The sequence below is a fragment of the Tubulanus polymorphus genome, chromosome 2 (assembly GCF_964204645.1).
Source record: "Tubulanus polymorphus chromosome 2, tnTubPoly1.2, whole genome shotgun sequence".
In the NCBI taxonomy this organism is placed as follows: Eukaryota; Metazoa; Nemertea; class Palaeonemertea; order Tubulaniformes; family Tubulanidae; genus Tubulanus; species Tubulanus polymorphus.
Window position 1 is genome coordinate 17,806,880 of NC_134026.1, and position 15,400 is coordinate 17,822,279.

Genomic DNA, 15,400 nt, shown 5'->3' on the forward strand with positions numbered 1-15,400 from the left:
CGTGCAACTTTTCTTACCAAATCAAATCAACTGCCAGTAATAACAATGAAAGCAAAAAACCAGAAATTTATGTATTTCTATGAAATATATAAATTTACTGATTTTACTAGCATGTTACTGACAGTTCATTACATCAACTCATCAGACCTATGACTTGGAATTTAGTGACATATCTTGTAAATCTACCAATTATGCCTGATAGCCTATGTCATTCAGATATTGCTGCCTAAAGTGGCTGGAAACTGAAATTTGGCTAGATAGTTTATTTGGATGGAGGAAAGATATTATTATTCTGTCTTACCAAGTATAAGGTAGCTTGAACTGGATAATGTTTGTACTTTTCCATATAGCTTCATTATCATCAATATCACAGATAGATGGAGGCCTGCGAGAGGTCCATTGGTGTCCGGCTAATTTGTTGATTTATTGGTTAAGGTGACAGGGTTTTTATGAAAGCTCTCTCACCCAGATTATGAATATATCGCTGTCCAAGTGTAGTCTATTGGGATAAAACATCAAATCTGATAAGTATCAAGTACAGTAGACTCCACTTACCGTTAAGCCTGTTGCCTCTGAACATTTTGTGGCCTGGACAAAATATCTAAAATTTCCTAACCGCAATATATGCTTTGATAACCCAACATGGCTGAGACTGCCCCATGAATCGCTTTCCCCATAGAAAATTTATCGATCCAGCGAGATCTGAAGTGAGCGAGGTTTAGTGGGTTAGCTATTCTCCCTAGACCATTGACAGAATCGTCTCAGTAAAATCATCTTTGCACCACTAATTTACCAAGAATTTGTTGCTTTTATTACTGCGTGTAGATCACAAGGGAAGAATTTCTAAATTATTACGCCGGTGTCAGCGCATCCATTGATCATGACGCTTATTTCGATCTAATGATGCGAACTGCTTACGGGTTATCAGGTTAGATGATCCCTAAAAGGTAATAATAGATTGAATTCGCTCGAATTGTTTTTATGTTAGATAACCGTTTACTAACTCCGCTTAAACAATGGCGCTTTCTTTGTTCATTAAGCTTTCACCTATATTACTTAAATGTTACCGTAATACTTGAAAATAGTATCAGTAAGGGCTTGGTAAGTGCTACACTGATTTTATTTTATGATGCGCTATCAATGGATTCCTGACAATTGCATTTTAAATTAAAGACAACAGCTTGATTCTGGATTATGTTTAACTTGATTGTAATGCAGGTATGAATCAATGGTCTGGAACCAACCCCTTTAGACATTCACCATTGTTAAAAGCGAGTCTTGAAAATCGATTTTTCAGAGAGCGGTTCGATTTAATTTCATGTGAGGTCCTGAGCTAAAAAGCCAGTGTTCCATTTAAAGTTTCAAAAAATTTAAGCTTATAACGGCCAAGTTTGAATTGTTGTCTTTAAATACATGAAGTAACAAATAGTAATAACCATGAATTTTGTATTAACTTACCCTAGGTTTCATGAAGAAGTTAACCTAGGACAACATTGTCCATGGAGACAACATTTCAAGCTTAACCGATATAAGCTTTAACCATTTCATGTAACCGGATTTTGGACAATGAAATTGTGACAAAAATTGTTGAATGTCTGAGAGAGTGCTCTCCAGCTGTAGCTTGATACCTGCTTAATTGCAAACATGAGATATCTACTAGTCTTTTAAATAGAAACTTCTTGGGATGGTTCATGAATGACTGGACAGTGGCCAGTAACTCAAAAGTGGGTTGGTTGTTCATAATTAACATGATTACACTGTTACCATTGCATTTATCCAATGGCTTGCTTCATACAACTATTGAGGAACTGGCCCCTGCCTTGAAATGTTGTGTTGTCTTACAGTTGGGTTATTTCATTTAACCAAAGATGTCTGAGTTTCTATACTTGGTATCGACCTTACTGGTAATTGGGATATGAGAAAACTGACTTCAGGCTCAAAAGCCTTGGCCTTATTTGTTTTGAGCCTCCTCATTTCACTGACTCGGTGATTGAAATGAAACATCTCGTTTCATTTCCGGTAGGTGTGGTTGGTTTGTTAGGGACACCAGGGCCCAGTTACACTAAAAGATCAAGGCCTAAATCGATTTAAGATCAACTAAGGAATTAAACCGATTTTAAGAGTTACACCTTTTTGTGAACTGGGCTCAGAGCATCAAATCAATCTCTATCAATCACCCAAGACAATCAAATAAATGAATGACCAAAAGCAAATGAATGTGCTTTCTTGCGGCGAATGTGCGAATAATGTCTTATTTTGTGATTGTAGACAATGATTTATTTGTGTTTCTATGTTTATGGGTCACTTAAAGACGTTCATATCATTTTTTGGTAACAAAAGCTTAAAGTGATGATATTTAGAATAGGTGATACATTGGTAAATGAAATTGAATATATAAATCACATGATGATATTGAATATTGCTGTTCATTTCAACCGTATCTGCATTTATTCATATCAAAATGTCTCTTCTATATCTATAAATCGAATTAAAATGAATTTGCATGCACTGAGGATTTTTTGCAATTCTTTTCAGATACACCGCTCAGAATTTATCAACTACTATTCTGGAGTTAGTGCCAGTATTGATTCGGATGCCTACTTTGACTTGTTGATGCGAAATGCCTGGAACTTGTAAACTATCAGCTCCCAGGTGCGAGAATTTCTGTGTAATCAAATGAACTTTAGATTTCACTGAATCTTTCACATTATCCAACATATCGTAATGTCATCTAAATGACTGAAAATCGCGGTTTCAGATTATGTGTTATTGACCATAATTTATGTACTGTGTGCCTTCTGGTGGGGAAGACGGATCTGGAAAATTTAATGTATTAAGTAAATGGGGGTGTCATCAGGACCATAGGGAGCAACGGGTGCGAATGTCCGGTTTAGAATTTTACTTTCAACCAGACAAGAACTGACAAAACATATATCGATACTCTAGGTTTCCTCAGCAGGATTTGATCATCTTAAAATCAATTATTTTTCCATATTTTAGAAGCAGGTAATTTTTTTCTGCTTACGTAATTTTTCGAAAATCTCTGGACCTCAGACTTCAATGCTCAGTAATCTCAGCTAAACCGACATTATCGTTACTGCAATTACAGTGGAACCTCATTATAACAAACTCTGATACAACTATTCATCGAATATAACAAATACAGAATTTTGTCCCAAGTAAGAAATTTAACTAATTTCATACTGGATACTGGAACGAACTAATGGTTATAACGAGCATATTTTCTGGCCCTCGCTGTAATGAGGTTTCACTGTAGTTCCATTATTCCATACATTCGAGGCGCCTTAAAAAATCCTGGTGACACCCTTGTGAAATGTGGCTGAAAAACTATTTATTTGAATGAATAGGCAAACTTTTTGGCTGTCCTGAATCATTATACACGCCTTCATTTTACACTGACTCCAGAATTATGTATTATAAAACCATGCCATCCTGTAGAATTACTCATTGGCTGCTTTCTATTTAATTTCAACGTTATCTGCCAAAGGTGCGTAAGCGTAGCTACAGTCATTGTCCATTCTTCTCGTTGGCAAATTCTCTACTTAATAGCTGGTATGGGAAACTAGCTCTATAGGTTTAGGTTAGTTTGCACAAAGGTTGTCAAATTTTGATCATAGGAACCAAAATCCATAAACACTGGTCTTTGAATTTTTGGTGGCATAATACGATTTACAAATGTACTTAAACATGTTACTTCGTATTAAAAACCAAAACCTCTTTCGACATTTCTGAGTTAGATTTAACACTTGGAGTAAAAATAAGTTTCTTATTATTCAAGCTTCTTCAAATTTTAATTCAGTAATGTCGAATTGGGTCCTGTTAACATCATACATTCTTTGAACAAGTGGCCAGACTATATTAGATTTGTTATGTAGATATTAATATTTTTTTTATGAACTGATTGAGTCCTGCTTGTAAATCTTTGATTGCCAAATGACTGTTACATTCCTGTACTGTACTGGAAAATACCAAGTCGGCAGATTCTGATTTAGCAGGACAATAGGCAATTTTCAGGGCAATTTAGTTGACGGTAAATCCACCTATCAAGTTTGGCAGTTGAAGAATATCTATTACCTTTGAGTCATCCGAATTCAGTCTCCCAACACTTTATGTCACCGGTGACCGAATCGGCTAGTGTGTCAAGCTATGGCAATTATACGCCTATTAACTGGCCGATGACAGTTCTCCAATGGTTCATGTGATAGCAAAATGGCGACTAGATCTTTAAGGGGTGGTGCTAGCATCTGGTTATGTCACAACAGCGATGAACTCAAGACGCCCGATGGCGTCACATAATGTCTTAGCTACTCTACGTGACCAAATCACTGAGAAAATCCCCTGTGACTGAATCACCAACTCAGTCACCAGCTGTGATGATTGCCTAGTGAGTCCGTGCTTTTTGTTAATGACCTGAAATGTCAATTTTATAATTTTCATGAGTTACATTCATAATTTTGATGAAATAGAGGGATTTTGTACTTGTGTTAAATTGTCACACAGAAAGAATTGCTGGTATTACTTGTAGAAACACTTGTATTTTCAAAGGTAACCATGAAAGGCCTTTTAATTTCTTGATTTTCTGTCTTGATTACATCAAGTCTTATCAAATCTATGTATGCTACATCATTCATTTCATTAGTTAATGATTTTGTAAGTAGTAAGTAGTATAATGTCACATTAAGGGTAGCATACTTTAGTACTAACTGATGGTTTATAGAATTTATTCATATCATTATCATACAATAAACCTCATGTATAAAAGTTGGATATTTCGGAACTGGCTGAATTTCTCTGGCCCAAATAGCTGATGATTCTTAACATATGCGATTTTAATGTAAATTTACCAAAATATTAAGAAGAAACTTCGACTGCGACCTTTTATCCGACTTATGCGAGGTTTGCTATTGAGGTGATTGTGCATGTACATTTATTAGCACGGGCAGATTTAGAGGGGGCATACGTTTCAATCAATCAAGTGTTGTTGAAAAACATTGGGACAATGAGAGGAATAAGAACAGAATTCATTTGCAGGGAAATGCATCTAAAAGCATAAATTTTTCTAAATTTTCTGGGGAGGATCCCAGACCACCCGTTATGGGTTTCTTATGGCAACAAATTTCTTTTTACTCAAAGAACGCCCTTGTTTAAAAATCTTCTAGATCTGCCCCCTATCTGGGGTGTTCTTGTTACAATTACTGGGTAAAATGCAATTTGTTTTTAGTACAATTAGCATTCTTTAGCATCAGAGAAAATTATTTATATTTATTCAAACTATTTTCTATGAGTGGTATCGAATCAGGTCAAATATATACAAGTATATTCCTGTGCGCTATATTTTTCCGTCCAAATTGCTACTGAACCCAGCAATTGGAAAATTGGTACTAGTTTTTCCATCCATCGTGTTAATCGTCCAGAGATTGTAACTTTTTATCAATCCGTGACCAATTGAAATGTTATTTTAAATTTTTGTTCATTTTATCAAGAAGTTTTCATTGCTGTTCCTACAGGAATTGTTGTGATGCTGGTTTTAATGAGTGGTCATCTCAAATGCGATATTGTCCATATAATGTTGTATCCAATATAATGTATGATTACTCTTAGTAGCACTATGAAAATATATGTATATTTTATATTATATAAAATTTTACATGACGTTGATGTTGATCTACTCGACCATTCATAAGTATATGGATTCCATACATATATACATGTATTACATAGTACATATCACCAAGAAAGAAGTTGTCTCTACATTGTTACTACAAGGGTTTGAATGAATGGAACCTTTAGAAATGAGTACTGCTCAACTTCAGTAGGATGCCAGTGGAATGAAAACTGGATTACTATATATATTTCTCTAACAAGAAAAAATTTTTCTTTTAATTGACCCGATGTTGGTTAGTGTAAACTTTTATTAAATTTATCTTTTATTAGAACTTTTTTGAATAATATCTTCGAAAGATTGATGAGAATTTTAAGACTTAACAAATGTTCATAATTCTAATATATCCTGAGAGAAGATGACATACCAGCATACCAGGTAAGCAACTAAAACTAAGAGAAAAAGCTTATGGATTCGTGACCAGGTACAACCACGAGATAATTGCTCATAGGTACAACACAGTACAAACTAACTGAAAGTTTACTCATCGGTTCATTAATCATATGGACACAGTTATAAAACAAATCAGAGGCTTTTATAAGTTTTTAAAATTTTGCAGGGCATTAAAAATTAACTGACGGAAAGTTTATTGACTGACAGTGGTTGTGTAGGCAAGTATCTGTAGATATTACTACGTGTACCACCTGCACCACCTGCTCGAGTTGCGCGTTATCTAATACTGACACATATCACTATTCTGATGAATCGATGGGTGCTATTCTCATTTCTGTGCCGCAGTTAACAAAAAAAATACAGATAAATGGGTTCCAAAAAGGATCGCGGTGCGGAAATCTACGATTTACGATCTTCAAGTTGGCTGAAGTCCAACTGTTAATAACTCGCAAACTAATCAACATGGGGGGGATTTTCAACAATGTAGAAGATCCTAATTATTTTTCTTCAAAAGTGTAGATGAGAATTACTAATTTTATGGAGTTCATACCTTTTGAAATGTGCAGGGTTCCTAGTGGTAAGGCCAGGATAAAAAGAAGTACTAAGAAGGACTTTGACTACAATTTTAGACCCAAAAGGAAGCATATTTTTGACTTGGAAAGAACTTTCCAGTAAAATGAGGGTGCATAAGGAAGCATTTTTGCAATGCCTTCACCAGTCGTATATTCCGGGGTAATTCTATAACACTTTCCTGTATATTCAATCTTACTAATAATTAACAGGCCTAAATATCAAATTTGGACTTTTTCATGATAAGGAAGGACTTAAGTCAAAAAGAAGGACAAAGTTGATGTTTGTCCAAACATTTTCCAAAAGAAGGACTTGGAAGGACTGCTGGAAACCTTGAGTGGGCAAAAAGCGCATTTTCTGGTACGATGAACCAGTTGACTTCACGCTGACTTCAGCATCCAGCGAAAATATTCACTCTTGAATGCAACAAGATTTCAAATCTGAATTTTCATTGCTTTTTACTTCTAAATCTGGAAATGTTTTGCTCTTTATTCACTCTTGCCTGTAACCATAGTAACAAGCAGCTGGAGTCCAGCGAAGTAGTGATGCTCTGTGTGAGTTTTACCACTTACAGCTGTCAGTATCAATTAAATAGTTTTTGATACTGGCTCTATGAGAGTGAAATGCTGCGGTCATAACCACTAAAACACATTTCTAGGCCTTGTATTATAATTAACTAGGGGTCCAGGGACACCATGCCCACTTGGGAAGTGGTTTCAAATGCTCAACAATCTAACGATTTCAATACATAACTCCCCCTAGTGACCAACACGTTATGGGCTACAACTTTCAAATAGAATATAGTAACACAATATGCTTAGGTATCAATTTAATGTGGAAAAACTTTTACCCACCTACGAATGAGTACTGATGACACCAAGATGGCCACCAATTGCGTCATAATTGGCTGATCATAAATACCTGTCTCAGGTATAAAACATTCCTTTCCAAAGAATACCCATCACAAATTGCAATGAGAAATGGCAAACCAGTAGGAAGCTACAGGACCTAGAATTCTGGCCAAAATTGACATTTTTGGGCACTAAAAAGGTCATAGGACTGCCATCTTGAGTCAGATCGACCCAATTTTTCTCATGCTGATGGGCCCTTGGTAGATTCAAATACAAACTAAAGATAGAGGTTATCGATCAAAGCATCTTCAAAATTTCCCTCGAAAACTTTGAAAAAGTGCTGATTTTGGCGAACAACAATGGCTGCCAGTCGGCCATCTTGAATCTGATAGGGTCAGTTTTTGGGCAAAAGATGTGTCTAGGGTAGATACATGTATAAACCAAATATCAAGACATTACCTTGAGGCGTCTTCAAAACTTCCCAAAATAACTGGATTCCGTCTACGGACGGACGGACGAAAAGTGAACGCAATAGCCCGCTGGGACTAAAGTCCCAAGTGGGCTAAAAATGAAAGGAGCCAAGATTTATAACTGCATGCAAGTTTTTGAACTTAATTACGAAGTTGAAGCTACCAAAATTACTTAATCGTGTTAACAAGGAGTTAAGTAAGAAACACGCTAGCAAAATGGACTCTAACAAGTCCGTAAAAATTGTTTAGTATGGCCATTATGTTGAACTGCCACTAGATGGCAGACTAGTTCAGCATGGATTAACACTGGATTCTTTGTTCAATAGGAACCTCGTCATGACAACCCTAGATTTAACAATTTATCGGTTATTACAAAATTAGAAATCCATCCCAAATAGGACAATTTTGATAATTTTGTATTGGATAAAACAAACTCTCGGTTTTAATTAAATAAACATATTTTCTAGTCCCTTGAAATTCATCGTAACTGGGTCCCATTATAGTTATAGCTTTTTTCAGTAAACTCTACTCAAGTCAGACCCGAGTTGGATGTTATGTACTTCATGTAATGCGTCACAAAAATGTTTCAACAAAAATCTGAATAAAGCATTCATCTGAATTGATGTAATCTAATTTGAGCCAAGTCTACTGCATATTCTATTTTCCCTTTATACAGACCAACCAACAGATAACTTACAATTACATGTAATAACATGATTAACTAATTTATTACATCATAAATTCATAAAAATCTAAAATCTTGAATTTTCTTTTAATTGACAAGCATCCGTTATCGTTTAACTATTACAAAGCCATAAAAAGTCACAAATTCCTGTTTAAATCAATTATACATTTTATAATAGATAATACAGTACATAATATTATACAGTACAGTAGTAGACCATTTTAACTACCCTTAAAATATAGGCCTAAAACGTAATGCCAAATAAGTATGCGTCAACAGCCTCAGACATTAGTTATTTTATCACCACAAGTGATTGTCAAGATTTTGTCCAACAATGGTGAATGTCTTATGGGGTGGAGATGATTTTAGTTCCTGTAATAACTAGTTAAAATCAATTATCAAATAGGGCCTAGTTGAATTCTAACTCGGAACTTAATTGGTAATGACATCTTTCACAAACAAACATTTTGATAGAGGATACACAGCACATGATTGGTTATCACAGATGTTCTTGTACCTTGAAGTGTTCCATAACGTACAGGGATCAAACTCCCTGAACTAACAACCTCAGTGATAACATGGGTGAACATTTGAAATATTAGAATTTTGATACCAGTTAACAAATCTTCACTGATGCAATACGTAGTCTTGTATCGACACATACCATTAACATTTACGTCTACATGGTAGTATGATCATAATTGTGTTGAATTTATCACAGCTGAATCAAAAAGTTTTGATTAAGTTTAAGAGCCTATTTCTTCAGTGTCTGCCGTTATTGGTTTGAATTCATAAGCCCCTCGTCCATCCATATGTAAGTAGTACTGCAAATGCACAAATAGACAATGAAACTTAGAGATCATCAGCAGCTAGAACAAAAAAAAGTACATGTATATGCTTTTCTCAATTGTCTACCTCATGATGTTTCCATAACGACTTTCGATGTGATACGGTGAAAAGTGTTATTCCAACCTGTAATTAATATAATTAGAACATGTTACGTCAATTTTGTGTACCCGCACTTAAAAACTCATTTACTGTAATGCACAAATATTTAAGAGCTATTGGTAGAATAGTTATACTAATTAGGGTATAAGCAGAAATGCCCTGTACTGTACCAAAAACTGAAGGGACATTATTTCAAGCTTTAGATTCTTTTATCTTGTATACAAAATGAGGGCATCCCTTGTTAGAGAAAATCCAAATGGTACGCACACATGATAGGGGAAGGGGGTCAGTGAAAATGTATACAAAAATGCGTACGGGGAGAGAGGGGGCATATGGCTCTGCGTGCAGTACGCACCTAATAATTATTTTTGCACCCTATCGACTGTTCATTCTGCATTCAAGTTACAAATGAGGTGAGATTTAAGTACTTTATGTTCTCTATCGCATTTTTTGTAATTTTGTAATAATGACTGCGACATCGACAATGATTTTATTTGCACTATTTTAGAATTAATATCCGGACCCATAGACGTCGCCTATCTGTTGAAAACAAAAACTAAAATGTGTTATGATAAAAACTTTAAACAAATTTTTATACAAACATATTGTTCTTGCGTACATACTGGGGGGGGGAGTCAAAATCGGCAGATATTAGCGTATGTATTAAATGGATGGTCCCCTTATTGAACTGACAAAGATATCTTAGTCAGATCAATAGCAACAAGTTTAACTCAAATCATACTTCACGTACCTCCTTACAATGTTGATAAATATAACCTTCGACGTCAACACTAACGGCACTGGTGCATTCATCTAGTATAGCAAACTGTGGCATGTGATAGAATAAACGTGCCATCTGAAATTGATAAACAAAATTTATATACCCATAAATAATGTACATACTGGGTAAACACTTGATTGCACAGTTGAATCTTAGGTAGCAATTCAAACAATATCCCTAAACTGCACCCACTGGTGCACAAAATTGAAAGACAGCTCTATTTGGACAGTTACAAAAAGCAGTACTTACAGCAATTCTCTGTTTTTCACCTCCACTAAGGACATCCATCCAGTCCTGCACAGAATCCCATCCACCTTCTCGATCTAATATATACGACAGCTGAACCTTGTCTAATATTCCTAGTAGTTGTTCATCATTTACATTTTTCTGCCGTTGATCTTGGGTAGTATCAGGGTATATAACTTGATCCCTTAGCGTTCCCAGAGTCATATAAGGCCTCTAAAAAGGTTATAGCCTGTGTTACTGATGATGAAACAAAGGATGATGAAACTTCTTCATTATCATCATCTAGCACTTACTTGAGGAACATAGAATAATTGACCACTGATAGGCTTTGTTAGAGTTCCGCCAAATAAAGGCCATAACTATAATCAATCAAATGGCATAACTTGAAAACACAAGTACCTGATAAATACAATTTATAGATGTCACATGCAGTTATATATCTCAGAAATGTCAGGCACCAAGTCATATCATTTTACTGGATGTGACGCTTTTTAACTACGTGGTCACTTAAACTAAGTGGTCACGTCAACGTAAAGAAACAGAAACAGAAACAGAAACTACTAGTAGACTCTGGTTTACTTGGCAGCATTGGCATAACCAGTATTTCAACAAGGTGATACTGAACACTGAGTAGAAACTAGGGACATAAAGAGTTTTTCCGAATAAATTTGAGTAATACTAACACACTAGAGTGTCCCCTGAGTTTGCCGATAAGAGTAAAAGTATCTACTATATATTGTCAACTCCCAGTTATTCGCCACTTTCAGGGCCCAGTTGCTTAAAAGTTGAAAAAATCCGAAAAAAGTCCGATTTTGAAAAGTGATTTTGCTGAAAAAGGATAAAATACCCTTGTCCTATTATATATGTATGATATGTACTCCTGGTCTTATAGGTACATACTCCATAGGAAGCTTTGGACTGCAAGCGTATTTGCAAGGCTACACTTTACCTTAACAACCAAAAAGGTCAGTATATAAGGAAAATAAACTGCCCATAAAATCAGTCATGCTTACAGGCCTGTTGATTCAATATGTCTTTTAGTCATACTTCACTAATAGATACTGGAATCAATACATGTTTTCCACACACTCGAAAATGAATACAAGATGATGAAGCCACATCTATTGATCTGCGATATTGCTTCAAAATTTGTTATCAATAACCTAGGTTCAATACATTCTTATCTTCCTTTCAGTTTTTGTAACATTTATATCATGACAGAAACTTACACCGCCTAAAACCCTGAATAAGGAGCTCTTGCCACAACCATTTGGACCACAGACAAGGACGTTAGTTCCAGACTTCACTTCGAATGACATGCTCTCAACTAATAAATCGCCGTTTGGTGTCATTAGTGGTACTTGATCAAATCTATCAATAAACAAATGTTTTATATCTAATTAGGAATATTGACACAAGTCAGCTACATACGTAAGAAACAAGAGAAATAAGAATGAAACGAAAGTCCCAACATAAAACATAAATATGAAAAGTCAATTATATTGGGAGGGCTACAGGTAATATATTCACCATAAATGTATAGCAGATGTAGTCTCTCAGTCAGTAAACCATCCAATATTACTAAGTTAATCGATTTGTAAATAATCATGAATTAAATTAATGAGATGAACTGCATTGTTCGTTTGAATATAAGAATTTCCATTAAACCCTAGTATAGCCGATTCAAGTTGAAGCACATGCAGTTATCACGTAATACATGTAGTTTGAGATGTATCAAACTTTTTTTAACGTTGCAAACCACTTCCATTAACCATTCTTAAACACTACGGCGGCAGGTGATGGAGGTTTTCCACTGACAACATGGGATGTGATCTGTCAGTGGGCAGAGTACACAGATGAATGGATGGACGACGGATGAAAAGTAAATACAATAGCCCATTGGGACATAAGGACCAAAAATTACCAATTACTCATTTGCAAGTGATTAGGATGGCCCTTGGCCTAGGATGACCACTGATTATGGTAGCCCATTGATCAAATACTTCCTAAATGTTTTTTTACATAAGAAGACAACAATATATTACAGTAAACCTTGCATAAGTCGGATCTTTTGAAACCAAGAAAAATCCTCTGATTAAAAAAGTCCAACTTTGAAATAGTTGGATTTCGGCCTCTTTCAGAAAACTACGTCTTGGGAATAAATTTGTCGGAAAAATTAAATCAACATCAACAAGAAATGATTTAAAAACACTTGAATATGTCGGGTTCATTTTTCTATTTTCATACACTAAGCACAAATAAAATAATGTCTGTAAACATGTACATGTATTTTCAATTTCAAGCCAGGAAAAGGGTTCAGAACAGTGAAGAAATCAAACTGCAATGGGAAGAAAATAACTCTCCGACTTTTGGTGAGGGATTTTATGGGACCAAGAAAAGTACTACGAGATAAAATCTGACTTCGGAATATAAATTTCTTTGAAAAAGAGAAGGAAAAATCAGGACCATCAATATTCATCCGATATAAGCAATTATCAGACTTTCACCAATCCGACATATACAGGGTTTAACTGTATCTACAGACTCTCATTCAATTCTTATCAAAAGTAGATCTTCATTCTTAATTTGTAAAATTGCTGTATAATTGTTAAATCATCCATGTTGCACAAATTGTATCATACAAATAGAATTTTCCAGGGGCTATATCTGATAGCTTTCAGAAAATCCATAGTTATCAGGGATTACAAAGTGTTTGAAAATTTGATCTAGCATGGATAGTGATTCAGTCATACTACAAAGGGATAAATATACAATATGATTTTACTAAGGGTCCAGTGACACTCAATCAGTATATGCTGGACAAATCTGATAATTACAATGTTCTACACCCCCTGGTGAACAAATACAGAAACCTATCACATCTTGATTTTGATTGGTATGGGCCAAGGGTATATACATGTATAAGGCTTAAACCAAACTTATCAAGACAATATAACAGCGCGTTGAAAACTTCCCAAGAAAACTTGATATCGTCTACGGACAATATTGAATTTTATAGCCTGAAGTGGGCTAAACAATGCTGGTCCAACATTTCTTATAATTGGTCCAAGACTTCTCAAATTTGCAAATATTTTGATATTCTAATTTGAATTTTTAGGGGATTCATCCTAAACATAATGCTAACAAGAGCCCCAAGGGGCACTATGGCCAGCCTGTCAGCTTTTCCTAAAATGGCAAATGATGCATTCTGTGGGTTAAATTTGTCCAAATACACTCCCAGCTCATAGACTTAGGCTAATATCGTGTTTTCATAAGTAGCACAGACAGCAACTGGAGCTGGCAGGAACAAATACCTCAGATAAATCTTTTCCCTTGGTCTTATTGATTTGAATCCGAAATTGCTCAATAAAACAAAATTGAATTTGCAGTTTGAGCACATGGCTAATTAGCATATCAAGGTCATCCATTGATTTGAGAAAAAGCTATTTTTCCCAGACTTTGCACAATCGTCAATGATATTTTCTGTAGTGCAAATAAAAATATTCCTCCCAAAAACCAAATCAACTAAAAATTTCACAGAAATCGATATTGAAATACAATTTTAGATCTTAAAATAAAACCTGGAAGTAAAACGGTAGACGATACCGCGGGTTTACGTGAACACCTGCTGATCTCTGCGGCTAAGCCAATCATAGCGAAGTCTTTGCTTTCTGATTGGCTTTTTAAAACAGAAAGTTTTGCGATAAGATTTTCGCGAAAAACCTAAAAATTCTAACGAAGCCCTCTTTTAAAATTCAGCTTCGTAGGGGTTGGAGAATGGATAATGCTCTAATGAATGATTTGTATGAATATATGCTCAGTTGCACAGACAAAGAGCCTTACTCTGGAAACCATGTCATTTAAATTCGCTCTATTGTATAGTAATAGGCTCAGCCTACGGCTGGCCTGATAACGACGTAATTACATGCTTAGCTTACTTGATTATGCGATCTTGCGTGATTACTTTACCACATCCGGGTTTTCGGGCGGTTTCATCTGAAGTTGTAGAAGCAATGTTAGACACTTAATTTACACCAGCTAAGCGTATATTATATCAACAAATATCATAGATTAATTATGAATATATCAAACCTTGATCCTGAGTAACCATTGTCCGCTGGTAAACTCCACGATTCAGGTCACTCAAAACCTTCATCAATTCCGTCACTCGAGCTGTGAATCTGCATCAAACAGTTGAAAAGCATGTATTATTATTTAAAGATTCTGAGAATAGGGATTGATAAACAGACAAACCCAGTAAACAATGACATGAACAATTTGTAAGTACAATCTCTTCCACTATACCGATGATGTTTTTGGTATAGTTGACATTTTGTTTTCATTGGTCAAATTCAAGCATGATTCAGTGTAACATTCTAATTGCAGGTAAACTAGACAAGCTTGTGGCACTGTACAGAGTACAGAGCCCCACTTCTACCAGCCTCTAGTATTCGCTTTTCATGAATAATGCAATTTGTGGGCTCAACATGTTTGACAAAATACACTTTCTGCTTCAATATAATTTACAACGTATAATCGTGTTTTTAAAGCATCACAAACAGCCACGAATACCTCAGATCAATTTTCTTCTTTTGTCTCATTGATTTGAATGCAGAAATTTGTTCAATGAAATAAAAGTGAATTGGAGTGAATTTTGAATTAAAACATACCCATAACTAAGAAGAAAAATGTGATAATGTATGGATTAAGGTGCCTAAAAATTCAGTTTGAAGTTCATTCATCGATAAATTAATTTTGACAATGAAAGACTGA

General features: G+C 35.2%; 2 protein-coding genes across 4 annotated transcripts in view; one reads left to right on the plus strand and one right to left on the minus strand.

The window, feature by feature from the left end:
* LOC141898384 (calcyphosin-like protein) overlaps nucleotides 1-5,839 on the plus strand; it is a 30,740-nt gene extending 24,901 nt beyond the window's left edge. Inside the window, exons 5-6 of one of the 2 annotated variants that reach the window (XM_074784241.1) lie at nucleotides 826-947; nucleotides 2,536-5,839. In XM_074784241.1, the coding sequence (XP_074640342.1) occupies nucleotides 826-933 (108 nt within the window). In that variant the 3' untranslated portion in view covers nucleotides 934-947; nucleotides 2,536-5,839. The remainder of the gene's footprint in view (nucleotides 1-825; nucleotides 948-2,535) is intronic. The other variant, XM_074784242.1, reaches the window with a different exon arrangement.
* A 2,893-nt stretch (nucleotides 5,840-8,732) lies between these two features.
* Nucleotides 8,733-15,400, minus strand: part of LOC141899849 (ATP-binding cassette sub-family D member 3-like) — a 31,959-nt gene continuing 25,291 nt past the window's right edge. For both annotated transcript variants that reach the window (XM_074786416.1, XM_074786414.1), the window contains exons 16-23: nucleotides 14,720-14,808; nucleotides 14,566-14,623; nucleotides 11,857-11,998; nucleotides 10,921-10,986; nucleotides 10,631-10,840; nucleotides 10,352-10,456; nucleotides 9,568-9,624; nucleotides 8,733-9,476 (exon numbers count right to left, since the gene is read on the minus strand). In XM_074786416.1, coding sequence (XP_074642517.1) covers nucleotides 9,399-9,476; nucleotides 9,568-9,624; nucleotides 10,352-10,456; nucleotides 10,631-10,840; nucleotides 10,921-10,986; nucleotides 11,857-11,998; nucleotides 14,566-14,623; nucleotides 14,720-14,808 — 805 coding nt within the window. In that variant the 3' untranslated portion in view covers nucleotides 8,733-9,398. The remainder of the gene's footprint in view (nucleotides 9,477-9,567; nucleotides 9,625-10,351; nucleotides 10,457-10,630; nucleotides 10,841-10,920; nucleotides 10,987-11,856; nucleotides 11,999-14,565; nucleotides 14,624-14,719; nucleotides 14,809-15,400) is intronic.